Raw genomic sequence first — 19,906 nt, 5'->3', positions numbered from 1 at the left:
GGAAGGGAAGAAAAAAATAAGAGTGGGTAGAAAGATTAGAAAACAGCACTGGCTCAAATACAGAAGCAGTGGAAAGACAGAGAAAGGGAAGAACATTTAAAAAAAGGGGTGGTGGGGAATACAACGTGAATAGGTATATTCAGGGGATACTGAGTAGACAAATTTGGTCAGATAAAACAGGTCTTGAATACCAAGTTAGGAACCCTAAGCTCTACTCTGTAGGCTATGGGGAACCATGGAATGTCATGGTGACAGTTAGATTAGAATCTACTCATATAATGCAAAAACATAATTCTTAAGACTTACATAAGCTCCCTTAGCTAGTTTCACATTTCAGGCATTAACACCTTTAATAAAGGTTTCAAAACCAAAACAAAAATCCCAGAGAAGATGAGATTTGGAAAGGAAAAGACACTGACCTTCAGTTTAGAGATCATGCTGGCCTCAGCATCATCACTTGCACTGTTCTGGTGCACAAGTCTTTTTGCCAACATTTTAGCATAGAATTTCTGAAATACATCTTTATCCTCAATGTATTTGAAGACAACCATCTGTCAAAAGATTAGGAGATATCATTTATATATTGATTGGCCAAAAAACAAACAAACAAACAAAAAAATCAGGGGTTAGTGCTTTAAGAGTTAAGGCAACATATTTCAATGAAATGCTAAAAATCTTTACATAATCTTTAAAGTAAATATTTTAGAATAAATTTCCCAAATCACATTGAGTTGGCTCAGTGTTGATTAGCTTCCCATTTTACGTAAAGCCCAATAATAAAGGTATTTAATAAAGTCAATAATCAAGTTTGACTAAGAGTCCTCTTTCTTAAGCACCTTACCACTTGATTAAGTGTATCTTCTAGCTCTGCTTCTTCTGGGTTTTTGGAGCTGAAATAAATCAAAAAGGGGTAAAACTTTGGCCATGAACTACCATGAACTCAATATAAATAGTCTTACAAAACAGTTATATACTAAAACTAAGAGAAAAAAATGAAGAAAAAACCTAGCAGATTGGAAAGACTAGAAATTAACATTTCTAAGTAATAAATGGATTCAAAATGCTTATTTGAGTAACATATAAAGGCACACTTTTATTCTAAAATCAAATACTTTTTCTCCCTTCTAGCTGTTTCTTAGTTCTACTTTAAAAATCACTCTGAAGTCATTTAGAAGACTAAAGTGATAATTTAGACAAGAAGTAATAAGCACCTGAACCAAGGTGACATCTGTGGGAGGGGACAGAAGGATTCAACAAAATGATTAGGCACGTGGGACATGGAGAGCGTAGGATACCCACGTGGGAACAACAGTGGGACCCTCAGACCCCTGACAGGCAGGCACAGGCAGTTTTCAAAGAGAAGTGTTTGAGGTTTAAAGCTAAAGAGTCCCGTTTTTGGTAAGTAGAATGTGAGATACATGAGAAACATCCCAATATGGAATTTCTAATTAAGAGGTGGAGATGTGGAATTACAGTTCAGAATAATGACAGAAACTAGGTAAACAACATATAAATGCTGATGACAAATATTCACATTTCACAATATTTTTATGAGGAAAAAGGACTTTTCAGACAATCCCAATGAGTCCCATTTCTACTACATACTGACACCACATGAAAAAATCCACAAATGTCAGGCCAGATTCTTTTTCCATTGACTCTTTTAAAAACATTAAGCCAGGGGGACAGCTAGGTAGTGCAGTGGATAGAGCACTAGCCCTAAAGTCAGGAGGATCTGAATTCAAATCTGGCCTCAGACCCTTAACACATCCTAGCTGTGTGACCCTGGGCAAGTCACTTAACCCCAACTGCTCTCCCCACTCCAAAAGAGAGAGAGAGAAAAAGAAATGTGATACCATTTTAAAAACTTCCATTTCAGTTTCTCCAGAAAAAAAAATAAAACATTAGGCCATCTAAGTACCTTTTCTTCAACAAGGAATCACAGTATCGGGCCAACAACTCGGGGGATTTACTTGATGACTGAGCCATTTTGGTTACTGCATTGTTGTTTATAAATCGACCACAAGCCTGTGAATTATACAAAACAGAGTTTAAGAAAACTCAACATCAAAAGATGGTGTCAGTTATAACATATGCATACTTACTTTATCAAGTGCAGCTACAAAGCCAGCATCATTGTTGAATGCTGACATTACTAGTGCATTATATTTCTTATGAACATCCAACACTGTCTGTACATACATTTTGGGGTCCTAAAGGGAGAAAAAAAACAAAAGAAGGTCATTACTGGATGTCAAAGTTGCTCACTTATTTTTTTTAGCATATTAATTTCAAATACATAAGTCATTCAGTTCAGATTACCCTTTGGGGGACAATTAAGAAGAAAGATCAGAAAATACATCTATTCTTTTCTTTGGAGTTAAACAAGATATTGGAGAGGAAAAGTAATTAACATGTGTTAAATGCCATTTTCACCTCATTTAAAAACCAAAGTCTAATATTAGAAATAAATACACTAGTCAAATTATTTAAAATGTGAAGAACTATCCCCTGAATAACTAGATTCTGATTACCTCAATGCTTAAGTAAAGACCAAATATCATCTTGTCAGCTAAGGACTCAATTATTCTATCAAAGTTAAGAGAAAGAAACTGAGGAGTTAGAGGAGTTCAATGTTCAGGAGAAGTAGTTAGGAAAGGCTTCCTGACAGGAATGAAAAGAACTGTATTGACTGAAGGAAAAATGAATAAACTAGATTAGTGAAGAAGTAAAACATGGGTATAAGAATGCACATGTATTCATGTGCTAGTAAAAGAGATGATTTTTACTTTATTGAAAATTTTCTCCTAGTTATATATTTTTACATTTGTTTTTAAGATTTTTAAGTTATGGGTTCTCTCTTTTATCACCACCCACAATTAAGAAACTGTTGGAATCTTTACAAACTGTTAAGCCATTGGAGTTGATAGAGACAATAATTATCTAATTTGGCACGGTTCAGTATGATTGATTTGATCTTAGGAGATATTTTGGGCCAGAACTTGAAACAAGGTACTAAGTACAACTGATAGAAACGATGCTTGTGTTTACACCTTTAGAGAGCTCATAAGTATCTAAGTACTCAATGGAGTTCACACGTTTGGGAGATTTCAGGGCTTAGTATAGCTTAGTATGAGATATCCAAATTCACACCTCCCTTAGGGCCAGAGAGGACTCTGCGAGATAACCCAGAATCCCTCTCTCTCCAGAAGGAGGAGTTAACCTTTGGGAGATCATATATATAAAGGAAGCTCTTAGAGCTTGAGAGAGTTTTTCTTGGGAACATTGACTGGGTCAGAGAGGAGCACTCTGGGAGGAAGCCCACAAGCCCTATCTTCGAGGCAAGAGATTCATCGTATCTTCCAACTTGGTGCTGGCTGGAGGCTGAAGAAAGCAGAGGCAGAAGCCAAGGACAAAGCTGCAAGATCTCTTGGAACCAAGCAGAGAGATAGGCCTGAGCTAACTGGGCTATATTGTAGGACACAATAAAAGATCTGAACTTTTATCACCTGACTGTGTTTTGGAAAAAGAACACTAACAAAAAGTTATGTAAAACATTTCCATAAAAGTCAAGTTGGGAAAAAATATATAGATCTCCCACCCTAATGAAAATAAAAACCCTCAAGAAAAAATGCTTCAATCTATATTCCAACACAGTTTCTTCTCTACGTATAGAAAGGATTTTTCATCATAAGTCCTTCAGAGTAGTCGTGGATGATTGTATTACCGAGAATAGTAAAATCATTTATACCTAGACATCCCAGAACATTGCTGTTACTTTATATACATTTCTTTTTTGTTTAAGGAGGACTTTCCAAGGTTTTTTCTTCTCTGAGAGCATCCTGGCTCACTGCCCAGAGAATAATATTCTATCCCATATACCATAGTTTATTTCCTAATTGATGAACATCTCCTCAATTTCCAATTTTACTGTCATGAGAAGAGAGCTCCAATGAATATTTTTTGGTATATAAGTCATTCCTTTCCCTTCTGTCCTTTTTTTATGAATCTTTTTTTGGTATTCATGTCTAATATTGGTGTCCCTTAGGGACATATCATCTCTTTTGATCATTTATCAATTGAGTGTGGCTCTTATTTTTTATATTTATATTTTACATTTATTATATTTACTCAGTAAAAGGATAATTCTGAGAACAGGTTTGTGTGTTGTAAAGTCATGAGAAATAGAGTGGATTTTATTTTAAGAAAGGGGACAGGGATAGACAATAATAGAGCGCCTTCAAAGTCAGATTATACCGTCACTAAGGAATTCTAGGTTAATTTTCCTAATGCTACAGTTCTAACTATTTTGATAACTGTTTGAAAGATGGACTGAAAAAAGGAGTAATAGGGAATGGGAGAAAGAGTAAGGACCAATTTGATGGTGCCAAGTTTGATTAGAGAAGAGAGGGCAAATGAGAGATACTATGATGGGTGGAGTAAGCTGGAAAAGATGACTTGAACCTGTGTATATAGGAGAAGGATGTTGATACCTACAGACCTTGAAAGAAAGGTCAAATTATGGATGCTAAGTGATAGTTCAGCTTTGGACATGCTGAGTTTCAAGTATTAACAGAAATGTTTGGCAGGTACCTAAAGATGCGGACCTGGAGAAAAGTGAGAGAGGATGTACTGAAGCGAGAAAAGAACAGAGTTTTGACTTAAGGTATGGTACTATCAGAACAATAACATATTTTAAGGCAAAAACCTGACAAGATCTGGCATCTGGCTGAATAAACATTGACAGAAATAAACCTGGAAGGTGATTGGGAGAAAATAAACTCAATTTTATAATGCTGAGACTGAGATATCAAAGAATTGTCAATATGGAAACGTCTAGAATACACTGACAGTTGAGGATACAAGGCAGATACAATGGTAAGACAGGAAATTCTATGACAGAAAAAGAATTAAGGAGACTGAACGTAAATCAACATATGCTAAGTTCACTTAAAAAAAAAAATCTCTCCCATGGTTTTTCCATGTTGCTTTGATTTTTCTCTCCCAACATGATTCATAAAGCAATGTGTATTAAAATAAATTTACTAGAAAGAAAAAGACAGGAGTTATAAGCATATAAATGATAAGTTTAAATGAATTTGAAATGAATTATTTTCTATAGAAGAGCATGGTTAGAGAAACACTGAATCCTAGAGGAGTAAAAGGAAGACTAAGGGTTTGAAAAAACCCTGAATAAACCATGAGAAGTGCCTGAAAGGGAGAAATGCCAAAACAACATATTGTTAGGACAATAAAGTAAAGAGTGAAGTTCAAGGAGAAGTATCAAAAGCAAAAAAAGACAATGAGCACTGTAGAAATGTCAGGGAATACAGTAATAAGGAGGGAAATAAAATGGTGCATTAAAGATTACAAAAGATCGATAAAAATCAAAAGAGCATTCTTTACCGTACAATGAATGTAAAAAATAGTGCCAATTACTACTGAAACTAAGATAAAGTTAACAGCAGAAAGAAAATAGTAACAAATTATTTTCCTGGAGTTTTGGAAACCTAGTCAAGAAAGCTTTACTATAGAAAGAAAAGGGCAAGAATTAAAGTACATACTTATAGCTTAGATCATTCAAGAGGTTTAAGCCAACAAAACCGTGGGGAGTAATAATAATGTAAGGATAGTAACAGTACAGATATCTGCCCAGACTTCTGCAGCACAGAAAACTCGAAAATTCAAGAATTAAGTCAACAACAAAATGGACAAAATACAAGGCAAGTAAGATCATAACATAAGGAGATTGCTAATATACATGATTACCTGGCTGGATTTGACACACACAATATCACTTGAACTGTCTCCTTTTCACTCACACAGCTACCAAACAGGTCTGGGTTCTAGGTCTGCTGAGCTTACCTTTACCACTGTCTCTACAGACATCTTTCTAAACCATCACATCCACTCTGAAATTTACATCTCCCCAGTATCCCACACAGAAGAGGTCTTCTGAAGAAAATACCATATTCATATCGGCTACAGAAATTCATCAATTCTCTGTGCAGGATGCTCTCCTTCCTGCCTCTTCCACCATTTTAAGCTTTTTATATATTTTCTCCCACATTAGATTAGATCAAAGATAAGATTGTAAGATTACAGTTTCTCATTTGCTCTCCAAAGGAGGGCAAGGACTGTCTTTGGCTTTTATTTTGTCTCATTTAAATACTTACTGACTGACCTCTAAGAATGTTGGCTGGAGGGCTCTGAAAAGCCAGTCTCTCAGGTCCCAAGATACCTCTCCTAACATTAGATTGCAGAATGGGTATAAATATACATTGAAGAGGAAACTATCAGGAACTCAGGAGTTCCTGAAACCATATGACCAGAGGTCGCTTATAGCCCAAACCAAAGACATTAAAACAAAATATCAACTGGCTTCAGTAAAAGAACAGTTAATTCTTTAAAAATAATAACTTTTTAAGAAAGATTGAAGTTAATTGTTTTTAATTCTGAGAGAATCCTATTCAATTACACCTGTAGTAACTGAGTAGGTCACATATAAAAAAGGTTGTTGAAAAATTGTCTTTCAGAACTAAAGACTATAAATGTATTTGCTATATTTGGACAAATGAGAATGTTTCCCTTAATTAGTTTGCCTTTGTTTCTGAATCAACAAGAGTTATCATCATCATCAACAAGAGTTAAGGTTTCCTTAAAAGACAAATTATTTTACTTAGGAAGCATATTTTTTTGACAGTTCAAATTTCAAATTAAAAAAAGCTAATTTCATTTTTAATGAAATTAAAATTTCAGCCAGGCAACAATATTCAGTATTCATACATATAAAGCAGTGTGTAGACAGATACAAAACAAAGAAAGACAATAGTGAAATAGAAGAAAAAGTGGTGAGTTTTTTCACAAGCCTTTTCCCCAACCCCCAATTTCATAGATAATATCCTAGAAAAAGTTGCCTTTTCTTTTCTTCCCAATCTGTCTCAGTCTCCTGCAATTTCTCTTCTAATTTTATCATTCAAATGAAACTACTCTCTTAAATGACCAACTATATCTTTAACTGCTCTTTCTCCCTTTATAAAATTTCTGCATTATGTGACATTAATCCTTTCTAGGTTTTCACATTGCCTTTGTTTTAGATCTCCTACAACTTCAAACATGAGTAACCAAAGAAGTATTACAAAGTTCAAGAATGTGCAACAACATAAAACTTTCTAAATTATGTCCAGATAATCCAGAAACAACAAAAATTCTTGTTTGGTCAAAATGACCTTTTATCATCTCCAAAGATATCTCTTAATCACCTACAGAATAATCTTATATGATAGATACAGATGACAATTATTTAATACAGAATAAATACTCATATCAAAGTTTAAAAAACAATGGCTTCTCAGTGATTAATGGCATAATTACCATTATGTAATTATGTGGTTCTTTGCGGTTTTCCTTATTTTCCTGGATATTTATGAAATCTGCTTTCCCTCCCCCTGGTTTAAAGGCTCAATATGAAAATAGTAAACAAGATCCAAAACTAAAAAATCAGTAAGCACATAAATGCAAATGGTATTTTATCTGAGAATTGATAAATAATACAAAATGTGCAAACTGTTATAAAATTATAACCAAAGAAAATGCCATCCGCATCCAGAGAGAAAACTTTGGATACTCAATATGGATCAAAATAATAGTTTCACCCTTTTCCTTTTGATTTGTGTACTTTTTTCTTGTGTTTTTTCCCTTTTGGCCTGATTTTTCTTGCACAAAATGACAAGTATGGAAATATATTCGAAGGATTTCACATATTTAACCTATACCAGATTGTTATCTTGGGAGGGAGTTGATAAGGGATAGAGGAAGAAAACTTTGGAACAAGTCTTACAAAAATGAAAGTTGAAAACAATTTTTAGATGTATTTCGAAAAATAAGATATTTTTTATTGAGAAAAAAAATATAACCAAGGCATTCCTCATATGAAAAACAAAAACAACGTGTGAGTCAAAGTTCTAGTAAAAATTAACCAATGGAAATTAAAAAAATGGAAATAGGCAACTTAAAAATCATTCACTAATGTGTACAATATTTTGCCAAATTGTCTCAAATATTACTTACATTTAAAGCAGCTTCTCCACATTTTTCAATTGCAGCTAGACCCTGATTATGAATATGTGTTTCCAAAAGTTTTTTCAATTCTCCAAGGCCATCCTGAATTCGAGATACAAGATTATACATGCGTCCCAAATCTAAAAGAAAAGGAGAATTATTTCTAGAAACATTTGTCAAAATGAATTACTTTTCTGACAATTCTGCATCAGGTTCATTGTACTAAAAAGAGAATTTCTTTTCTTTCATGAAATATAATTTATATCTTTTAAAAAGGGCTTCATACTCGATTACATTTACAAACTTATTTCATCTTTTAATTACTGATTTATATAATTCAGAATTTTAGCTGTCATCTTCTACTACCCCTAAAGAAAATATTCATCTTTCCCCACATATAAGATGTTATTGCTTCTTCAGCTTCTACTCAAATTCTTTAACACTATTCTACTTATGTAAAGTAAATAGGCAACAATAATAATTAAAGCAAAAGGATCAAACAACCTTAAAATTCTCCAAAATTCTTAACATATACAACTTTAAACATTTACTTCAGAAAAGTTCATTTATTTTTGTTATTTTACAATAATCATAAAGAAGGTCTTGGAACTTGGAGGTAAATTCCAAGGAAAATTTCTTTATATATACATATATTCCTCTTAAAAAAAAAAAAGAGTATATTAAAACTATGCTTTTGCACACAGAAAAATTAAACTAAATGTTGACCAAAATTAGACCTTAAAAAAATCTTTGCTCCTTTCTTTGTAGATGAAGGATTACAAGTATGGACTATTAAATAAAAATTAAGACTTGACTGACATATTAGTTTTCTAAGGAGAGGAGGAAATAAAGTTGTCTGAACAATGGAGGGCAAGGAGACAAGCCAGAACAGGACACCTGCAAAAGTGGAAAAAAACTGCCTCTAAGCTCTAACTCAAACCTTTTTTAAAAAAAATTCTGATCATATTTATCTAACAGACAAAACAAGCAAAACAACACAATGAACCCTGTAAACAAGTTGTGCTTTCTTTGTGAGAGAAATTAGTATCTCACATATTATACAGTTTTTACAGCCACTAATGTAGCTGGAGCAATTGTTTCACTTGGATTTCCTTCTGTTATGAAATATTCCATAAACGATCATAGTAGGAGAAAAATCCTATGATTGAGTCTAGCTGCTGGAGACAAAAAGGAGGCATTCCCAGAGACTATGTAGCCAGTAGTTCTTTAGTACACTGAAGCTTTTAACAAAATTGCAAAATTTAGGTATGTATGCTCATGTTAGCAAATGATAAAATAGTTAATGATATATAGTATTTATGACTTACTAAATTTTTACAGGTACATCTATAATTTGTTGCAAATCTCTAAAAATGTCCATTTAATTATGTATAGTCAATTGAATACACAAAAGTTATAAAACTCATGAATGTCATGGGATGACGATATTAGAAAATAAAGATGATATGGAAGTAAAATATATTAACAAAAGCCTAATGCACTTGTATATTAGAAGTCTACTTTTTAAAAATGAAGATATATAAAATAAAAGTATTTATAACCCATACAAATTCTTCTCTATATTTAAAAATGAGGACTTAAAATTTTAGAGAAAGGGAAACTCTGTCATAAATACCTTTGAAAAGCAATGAGTGAAAAGAGTGCTTAAATTCTTATCAATAAGATAGAGTCAATTTCTGAGAATGGGACATAATACTTCAAAGAACATCAAAAATTAAATCAACCAATAATTACTGGAACAAAGCCAGGCACGAGGGTATGCCAGATCAATACACATACAAAATAAGAGAAAAATATAAGTACAGAATTATGTAATAAAGATATTATTACAAAAAGAAAAGCCCTTAACTTAAGATGAACATTCAGTATTAAAAGTTATAGTTGATTACAAACCAATAATCAATTGACAATGATATGTTTTTCATTAATGGTTTATCTAAAGTAGACCTGCTGTATTTCAAATTACTGACTTTCTATATTTACTTCTTATATCTTTCATTCATGTCATCACTGTTTTTCATTTTCAACTTCTTCCTCACTTTTTTGGTGCCACTCATATAATGTTCTTTAGAAAAATTAATAGCTTTTTATTTTTGAAATATATGCAAAGATAGCTTTCAACATTCACCTGTAAAACCTTGTGTTCCAAATTTTTCTCCCTCCCTTTCCCCCCCACAGCCAGTAACCCAATATCGGTTAAACATGTGCAATTTCTTCTATATATATTTCTACAATTATTGTGCTGCACAAGAAAAATCAGATCAAAAAGGAAAAATGAGAAAGAAAACAAAAAGCAAGAAAACAACAAAAGAGGAAAAATGCTACATTGTGATCCACACTCAGTTCTCACAGTCTCTCTGGGTGTAGATGGCTCTCTTCATAAGATTACTGGAACTGATCTGAATCATCTCATTGTTGGAAAAAGCCATGTCCATCAGTATTGAACATCATATAATCTTGTGCTTGCTGTATACAATAATCTCTTGGTTCTGCTCATTTCACTCAGCATTAGTTCATGTAGGTCTCCTCTCTGAAGTCATCCTGCTGATTGTTTCTTATATAACAATAATATTCCATAACATTCACATACCATAACTTATTCAGACATTCTCCAACTGATTCACTCAGTTTCCAGTTTCATGCCACTACAAAAAGGGCTACCACAAACATTTTTGCACATGTGGGTCCCTTTCCCTCCTTTAAGATCTCTTTGGGATATAAGCCCAGTAGAAACACTGTGGGTCAAAGGGAATGCACAGTTTGATGACCTCTTGGACAGTTCCAAATTGCTCTCCAGAATGGTTGGATTAATTCACAATTCCACCAACAATGTCACATAACATTCTCAAATTATTAGTTAGTAACTTCTGGATTTTTTAAAGACAGAAAAATGGAATTGGAGAAGGTGTAGGAGGATTATACATTTAGAACTGAAAGGAACCTAGGAGGTGATATAATCTTATGCCCTCATGTAAAGAAACTAAGATCTAGGGTTGTTAAATGACTTGTATTGAGGTCACAAAGCTAATCAGTGGAAGACATGGAATCTATAGTCAGGCGATCTTGCCTTCAAATACAGTACTTCTTTCACTATATTCCTATTCTTCAGAATAAAAGGTGTTTGGGATAAACCATGAACAAAACTGAGCAAATCAAATTTATTTTTTAACAAATAGTTATCAAAAACACTGTGCATGTATGCAAAGATTTCTATTTAATAATTTAAAGAGAAAATGTGACTGTAGAACTTTTTTCACAGAATACCTCTTCATATAATACAAAACCCCAATGCAAATATTGGCATACTTGTGCAAAAAAAGATGGGATCCCAAGGATGGTTGCATCTATGCAGACTGGAAGAAATCTACATGGTTAGTGGAGGGGATTACGGTGATTTCAGAGAAGCTTTATGTCCTTTCCCTTTTATCTCCACTCCAAGTTGATAATCTGGGGCCTTGCTCTGTGGCAAGATATAATGCTGGGAAAAGGAAATATTGTGTACAAATATATGGAAATTGCAGAATACAGGCTATGAATGGCTGGTAAAGTATATGATGGGCAACAGTGCTAGTTAAAGTGGACCAATAACAGCTTGTCTTGAGCAGAAGACATAATTTTATCTGTGAAAAAGGAAAATTAATTTGATGGTAGTGTGAAGGATGAATTGGAAGATTATAAATGAATCTAGTTATGAGATCTGTAGAAGAGACAAATGAGTAAAGCCTGGATGAGGAGGGGACAGTTGGAAGAGAAAGAAAGTACTAGAACTGAGACAACTATCTGGATTAAATTTTACAAAATTAAATTAAATAAACATTAAGTATTTATTACATTCAAAGCACTAGGGAAACAAAGACAAAAAGTTTCAAGCCATTATGAAGCATATATTCCATGGGCAGAAATGTGTCTTGCAAAGGGGATGCAAGCTATATACAGATGAGAGAAAGAGTACTATCAACTAGAAATGGAGGTACACAGTTTCCCTAACTACCTAAAGAAGGTAGATAAGCAAATTGAAATTTAGAAATGAGGCAGGAAAACAGGAGCTTTAGCTTGGAAAAATGGTTTAAAAAAAACAAACAAACCCTAATATAATAAATTTGAGAAACTGCAAGACACATCAGGGTCATTAATGCACTGTTGCTGAAACTATAAAATGCTACAATTATTTTGGAAAAACAATTTGGAATAAGTTATACCAAACTTTTTGAACCAGCCCATGCCACAACGGGGTCTCTTCCACAAATCAATCAAATAAAGAGGAATATTCGTAAAAATATTTATAATCGTTTTTCTTGTTTTAGCAATGGACTGCAAATTAAATGTTATGCACATCAATTGAGGAACTGAATAAACAAAGTATATAAATGTAATAAAAAGGACAGTTTCTGAGTAACCTGTGAAGATTTTTATGTATGAATGCAGTCAAGTGAGCAGAAACAGGAAGAAAAATGTAGTCAAAACAACATTTAAAGAAAAACTGACAAAATACTTAAGAATCTTAATCAATGTTGAAAGAGAGGTAATGGACTCAAGGTGCGGAATGGCACAGATTTTTAAACATAATTCATGTAGAAATTTGAATGACATGACAAAGCATCTTTTTTTTTTGTTATTTTCTTCTTTTAAGTTGTGAGATAGATAAGTGGGAAAAATGCTTCCATTAAATAAGTTTTAAAAAGAAAAACTATGGCTTCTGTATGTATGGATGGGAATCACACAAAATTCGTACTCTAGCTTAGTAGTCTACTTTGGCTGGTATTTAACTGTGCTAAGGAGTCTGCCAAAGGAAGCTAGAAAGACAGTAGATTGGTTTCAGTTTGTGAAGAGTCAAGCTGAAAAGTTTGTATTTTATTCTGGATACAGTAAGGAGCTGAAAGGAGGTTTTGCACAGGGAAATGACATGGTAGTTCCTGTGACTTAGGAAGATTATGTTGGCAGCCATATGAATGATAAAGTACTGAGGGAAGAGACAGACCTAAGGCAGAGATCAATGAGGATTACAGTTTTAGAGCTAGAAAGGCCTTTTGAGACTCCATCTAGTTTAATTCCTAAGCTCCAAATATAAGATGACTTGCTCAAAGTCACACAGTAACAAGTAGTTGAATCATCTTTGGGTTTGAATTCTGTGTTAGCTCCATGGTTTTCAGGAGACATTTGTAAGGCAAGAGATGACCATGTGAATGGAAAGGAGAAAATGAGAAAAGATTTGATAGTGTTCAGTAACTGAATAAGTGTAAGGAATGAAAAAGGAGGAAGAGCACAAATAACTCTGAAAGTGCTCCTAAATAACTAGAAAGATAGTAGTAGAACAAGCTTTGGGGGCAAAGGTGAGTTTAGCTTTAGACACAAATTGGAGGTTTTCTCAGACAATTGATATGGGAATATCCATCAAGAAGCTAATCTAGTTCTATAGATCAGCAAGTTATCTGTATTAAAATAACTGAATCCATAGGAATGAATGGGATTGACCACATAGAGAAAGGAAGAAACCCAGAATTCTGGGGAACCTTCACTTAAGATAGGAGGTAGATGTTGATCCAGCAAAAATGCCTAAGAATAGGACAAACCAAATTTGAGTGAAAGAGATCCAGATTGTACCAGACCTAAAACTATATGAAATTATTTATCACTGGCTAAAAAAGAGAGTGGTAGATCAGTGAAACAGGTTAGGTTCACAAGACACAAGAGTCAATGACTATAATAATGTAGTTTGCTAAACCAAAGACCCTAGCTTCTGGGATAAGAACACACTACTTGACAAAAATTGCTGAGAATATTGGAAGATATTATGGCAAACACTAGACAATGATTAACAGCTAACACCTTATATTAAGGTTGAAATGGGTTCATAACTTACAGTGATACGATAAACAAATTAGAATAGCAAAGGATAGTTTAACTCTCAGATCTGTGGAGAAGAAAGGAATTTGTGGCCAAAGAACTAGAATAAATTATGAAATGCAAAATAGATTATATCAAGTTAAAAAGTTTTTGTACAAACAAAACCAATGCAGACAAAATTAGAAAGGAAGTAGTAAACTGGGGAACAAATTATATCCAAGGGTTCTGATAAAGGCTTCGTTTCTAAAATATATAAATATCTCAAATTTATAAAAATACAAGCCATTCTCCAATTGATAAATGGTCAAAGGATAGGAACAGACAATTTTCAGATAAAGAAATTAAAACCATTTCTAGTATGAAAAATACTATGAAAAAATGTTCTAAATTACTATTGGACAAAAAACGCAAATTAAGACAACCACTACACACCTCTCAAGTTGGCTGATGACAGGAAAACAATGATGAATACTGGAAAGTATGTGAGAAAACTGGGACACTAATATATTGTTGGTGGAGTTTTGAACTTATCCAACCAATCTGAAGAACAATGTGGAACTATGCCCAAAGGGCTATTAAACTGTGCATCTTCTGTGAAGATTAGTCAACCAGCCAGTCTGACTGAAAAATTGAGAAAGGGAAGGGAGTATATATGTAATCAGGCTATAAAGACACGCTATGGCCAGAACATGAAAGGCTTTAGGAAAGCCATCTTGTTTTTTATTGTACAGATGTGATCAGATATGTACTAAAGGAAAATAATTTTTACAGAGGCATGGAAAAAACCAAGGTCATATGGAGAGAGATTAATTAGTTTTAGAAAATTTTTAAGCGCTAAAATGAGCTTTTTGGGGGCAAGGGAAAAGATACCTTCAAGAAGCTAATAGCTATAGCTAATCACATCAATAGGAACTACTTTAATTCTTTCTTGGAAAATCAAGAGTCAACAAAGTTAGAACTGATTTCTTTCCCAATTTTCATTGGGAAGAAGTGACCAAAATGGTTTATGAAGCAGATTGAAATAGGGCAATATATAGTTTTCAGATGTGAAAATGTTACAAGAAGGCTTCCTCCCCTTCTCCAATTTTATCTTACCCTTCTAGCACCCCTATAATTCTCATCTTAAAAGAGTTCAGCTTCTTCAGTTAAAGCTATGTCCACTGAGGATTAGCTGGCAAAACTGCTATGTGAGGATGCCAACGATTGTGTTCCCTGCTAAAATAAGCTATTTTAACTACATTTCTATGGCTTTTAATTTAAGAGGCCTTTTTAAGAAGTCATTAATCTTAATGAATTAATCTTTTATTTTTTTCCCTCCAAATAGCTTTTTATTATCAAAATATACACAAAGATAGTTTTCAACATTTACCCTTGTAAAACCTTGTGTTCCAAATTGTTCTCCCTCCCTTATCTCTCTACTTCCTCCCCTAGACAGTGAGTAATCCAGTGTATGTTAAACATGTGCAAATCTTTTTTTTTTTTTTAATTAAAGCATTTTATTTTCAAAATATATGCATGGATAATTTTCAACATTGACCCTTGTGTAGCCTTTTGTTTCAGATTTTCCCCTCCTTCCCTCCACCCCCTCCTCCTAGATGACAAGCAATTTAACATGTTATACATGTTAAAATGTTAAATCCAATATGTGTGAACACATACAATTCTCTTGCTGCACAAAAAAAAAAATCAGATCAAAAAGGACAGTAAACGAGTAAGAAAATAAAATGGACACAACAAAAAGAGAATGCTATGTTGTGCTCCACACTCAGTTCCCACAGTCCTCTCCCTGAGGGTAGATGGCTCTCTTCATCACAAGATTATTGGAACTGGTTTGAATCTTCTCATTGTTGGAAAGAGCCATATCCATCAGGATTGATCACTGTATAATCTTGTTGTTGCCATATACAATGATCTCCTGGTCTTGCTCATTTTATTTAGCATCAGTTTATATAAGTCTCTCCAAGCCTCTCTGTATTCATCTTGATGGTCATTTCTCACACATAACAATAATATTCCATAACATTCATATACCATAACATATTCAGTCATTCTCCAAGTGATGGGCATCTACTCAATGTGAATGAATCTTTTAAATAAAATTTCTCTACTGGGATAGTAGAAATTTCTTCAGGTGGTTAAGGCTCCTTAAAAGTGATTAATCAGGGCAGCTGGGTGGTGCAGTGGATAGAGGACCAGCCCTGAAGTTAGGAGGACCCAAGTTCAAATCTGACAGCAGACACTTAACACTTCCTAGTTGTGTGACCCTGGGCAAGTCACCCAACTGCCTCAGGGGGGGGAAAAAGTGACTAATCACAGTATTTACTTCCCTAGGGATCAGACAGTTCATTCATCTATATTTCATTTCAGTTGGATTAGTTGACCACATTCCAGCTCAAACATTCTACATTTCTATAAAGTTAGGGATCAAAGGAATTTGTGTTTAAGACACTCTGAAAAGAAAATTTCACTTTTCTTTTTCTGCTCTTATCTGGAATAACTATGTTATGTATTTATGGAATAATCTAGTGATTACATGAAATATTCCAGAAGAGGCATTTAAACTTTTTGACTCAGATATGCAACCTTTTAGAGTTTCTGCTTTGTACTGGTAACTCAAAATAATTTTTTTAAAGTTTAGATCACCTCATCTTACAAGTTGGAAGTGTAGCAATGAGCATTTTAAAAACTTATTTTTCTGGATTTTGTAAATAGAATTAAGTTAAGTATGGCCTAGGAGTCAAGCTTTCTGCAGGCACAGATGAGGGAAAGATAAGCAAGTTTCCCCCTCTGTAAGTATCCTTTAGTTAATGACACTCTATAAGTATCATTTAGTTATAAATGGATGAAAAAATAATCCATTCTTCTTAACATTCCAAATTAAAAGAAAGAAAACAATGAAATACAACTTGGTATACTCTTTAATAATTTAACTAATATTAATTATTAAAACTTTTAGTCATTGTAAGGTTTAGGCAGAACAATTCTGTTAATTCACTGATATTCCATTAAATTCAACAGCCTTTCACAAGTCTGTTTTCAATGCTCTAATTTTCAGGGGAATTTGTGATCAAAATTGTTTTTTATTGTCTTCATTAAGAAAATTTGAACTGCTTTCTTACAACTAATCAAAGGAAAAATATTCAGTTTTCCTGTCTTGCCATACAAGAGAACAAGGAAAAGGGGAAAAAAAATATCACAATCACAATAATGTCAATGTGTGATTCTCTCTGTCCTAGTCAGAATTTTCCTTTTCAGTCAATCATCTGGATATCTTTACCTTTCTTTCCCCCTCCCCTCCCTTTTTGGGGATTAGGCATGTGAAGACTGCTTCCTTCTTCCAGGGCCTTTTGGTTAAAAAAGTTGCCTTTGACATAAACCAAGATGTATAATCATTTCTTTTCACATTATCCTTCTAATATAGAAATAAAACAAATTTCTTTCTAGTTACATACTATCCTCTGCTATATCTAGGTAGGTCAGTTTGGAAGATGTTTTACATGCATGGCATACTCAGGAATGACTTCCACATCAGTAAAAAATTAGTTCCTGTCTTACAGAGGGGAAGGGAGATGTAAAGGGCGTTATTCAGTGTTTATTATGTCCTGCACCTTCAAAGAAAATAGTCATGATAGGCATTAAGCTTCTGTGTAGGCACCATATCTTGGCCATCATGCATTTCTTAGTCAAAATCGTACCCTCCAACATCTTTTCTTCATCCTAGTCCCACTTCTGCATTCAGGCAGTCACCAAGAGTCAGAGTACAAGATGATTTAGTCTTACAATGTTCTTTGAATTTCTTTTTCCTCTTTAACAGAATCTTCAATTAATTGCCATAAACTATAATATGAAATGACTAAAAATATCAAATGATGTTTCTTATTGCTACTACTTGTATGAGAAAACCAACTGCACCGAATACCTGTGAGCTATCCTTCCACTTGGCTGCAAATTCCTTGTCTTCTGGTTTTGTTTATACTGACAAGAGTGATACAACTTAATTCTTTTGGTATATAATCCACTAGTGAATCACTGATAAAGATCTTATATTTGGAGGACAAACAACTAAGTTTTTCCACTATTTTGTTTCCTATAAGATGTAACATTATAGCCAGCCCATTGTAGTTAATCTCAAAGGGTAGAAGAGAGATGTATTGTGGGCATGAGAGGGCTGCAACATCTTATAAAAAAAGAAAGGGAAGGAAAAGTCAAATAAGGGATGTCATTAAAGGAATATATAATTGAGGCAGATGATGATGGGTCATGTATTCAAAGTGAGAGATAATGATAATCAATATATATGTTACACTGGTACTCCTCAAGGGGTCATGGGCAAGTTAGGGAGATCTCCAGAATACTGGATAGAACTTCTGTGCAAATTAATGGGAGCCACAGAGGATGGGAAGGCAAGGATGGCCTAAAATCTATATTACTGGAGGAAATATTAATTAAGTTAAAATTAAATATTAATAAGATCACAGATGAATGCCATTAAATCATTCTTTTCCCAGTAGGTTTTGGCCATCTATGGCCAAGCTATGGACCTTCCTATATAACTGCTTAAGCCATACCTCTCAATATTGTGTCCCAAATCTACTTCTTATAATTCTGGAACATTCAATATAATGATATAACCAGCAATCACAATTTATATCTATAAATTGTCTTAGCAGCTCACCTTCATTTTTGTCAGCATCTAATAAATTCTGAAATTCTGTGTGGAAAATCTCCAAGTGTTTTTCAATGAGAACTTGCTCACATTTCCGTGCTAACTCATCCTGTGTGCTCTCATGAAGGTAAACCTGAACTCGCCGCTGTTCCTCGAGTAGACGAGCCTCTGCCTGGGAAATAATTAAAATGTATTTCTTTTAGATACAAGGTGTCTGAGTCGAAGGGATCCTCTAATCTCATCCCCTACCTGAATATGAGTCTTTCTGTGAAGACCTTTAATGACAGGGGACTCGGTTCCCTGAGATCCTAAAAGAATACCAATATACCACTCAGGATCACCATCTTTTTGTCACTCATTCTTTTCTGCCTCTCTGACAAGCACATTATGAATGTCCTTTACCATCTTTCAAGTGGTTGGCAATAATATTACCATTATTTAAAATTTCACTATAAAACAGATTGTGTTGATATAATTGATATGTCGTTTCTGTATCACAAATGTCATACCATAACATGTCCACTAGGGGATGTTACACTAAGAATGCAGTTTTTCATTATTTAAGAATTTACTATGAAGTTACTGTACCAATTATATACTTTTTATACATGGAGAATGGTGCTAAACCTACAAAAACAAAATTTGTCTTACAAAAAAGGAATCACAGACTCCTTCAGATAATCTCTTGCATAATTTTAATCAAATTTATTTTATTATTTGATAAAATAAAATTATTTATAATAGATTATAAAATCAAATACAATATAAATAAAATTAATAATTTATTTATTATTAATTTATTTTTACTTTCAACTTACCTTTTTCATGTACTCTGTAACAGGATTTTGCTGCAAAAATTCAGTACTCTCTCTTGTATAAAACCTCTCTGTGTCAGCCAAGAATTGTGATTCAAAGGATTCTTTATATACTGTAAGTGTAGGTCCTTTGGCAAATGCATCATCTTCATTAAGCCCAAGTTCCACTAAAAGCAAATAAATACTTTCTTTAAAATTTGGTCTCCTTGTTTGACAGAATGTAACAATCTTGAAAGTCATTTAGATGAATGATTTAATTAAACTAGCACAGAAGAAAAGAAATTCAAAAGTCTAAAACCAACTCATTCTGATGCATGGCTGATAGGTCCATTATTCATCAAAGGTTTCTCTCAATTTTTTTAGAAATCATCAAATACAAACATTCCAATGTAAAAAAAAAGAACATTATGTGAAACTGAGAAAATATTTTATGATATGATTTGTTAAAATTTATTTCTGTGATTGTGGTACATCAATAGTTACCAGGTTTTCAAATTAC

The 19,906-nt window shown here is 33.5% G+C and overlaps 1 protein-coding gene across 4 annotated transcripts in view; it reads right to left on the bottom strand.

Moving 5' to 3' along the window:
• Window positions 1–19,906, bottom strand: part of CUL1 (cullin 1) — an 85,921-nt gene that overhangs the window by 12,243 nt on the left and 53,772 nt on the right. For all 4 annotated transcript variants that reach the window (XM_031939327.1, XM_031939325.1, XM_031939326.1 and 1 more), the window contains exons 7-13: window positions 19,411–19,574; window positions 18,602–18,764; window positions 8,071–8,201; window positions 2,106–2,213; window positions 1,922–2,028; window positions 842–890; window positions 420–551 (exon numbers count right to left, since the gene is read on the bottom strand). In XM_031939327.1, coding sequence (XP_031795187.1) covers window positions 420–551; window positions 842–890; window positions 1,922–2,028; window positions 2,106–2,213; window positions 8,071–8,201; window positions 18,602–18,764; window positions 19,411–19,574 — 854 coding nt within the window. The remainder of the gene's footprint in view (window positions 1–419; window positions 552–841; window positions 891–1,921; window positions 2,029–2,105; window positions 2,214–8,070; window positions 8,202–18,601; window positions 18,765–19,410; window positions 19,575–19,906) is intronic.

This window comes from Sarcophilus harrisii, chromosome 5, assembly GCF_902635505.1.
Source record: "Sarcophilus harrisii chromosome 5, mSarHar1.11, whole genome shotgun sequence".
NCBI classification, from domain to species: domain Eukaryota; kingdom Metazoa; phylum Chordata; class Mammalia; order Dasyuromorphia; family Dasyuridae; genus Sarcophilus; species Sarcophilus harrisii.
This window is presented reverse-complemented; position numbering and strand designations above follow the sequence as displayed.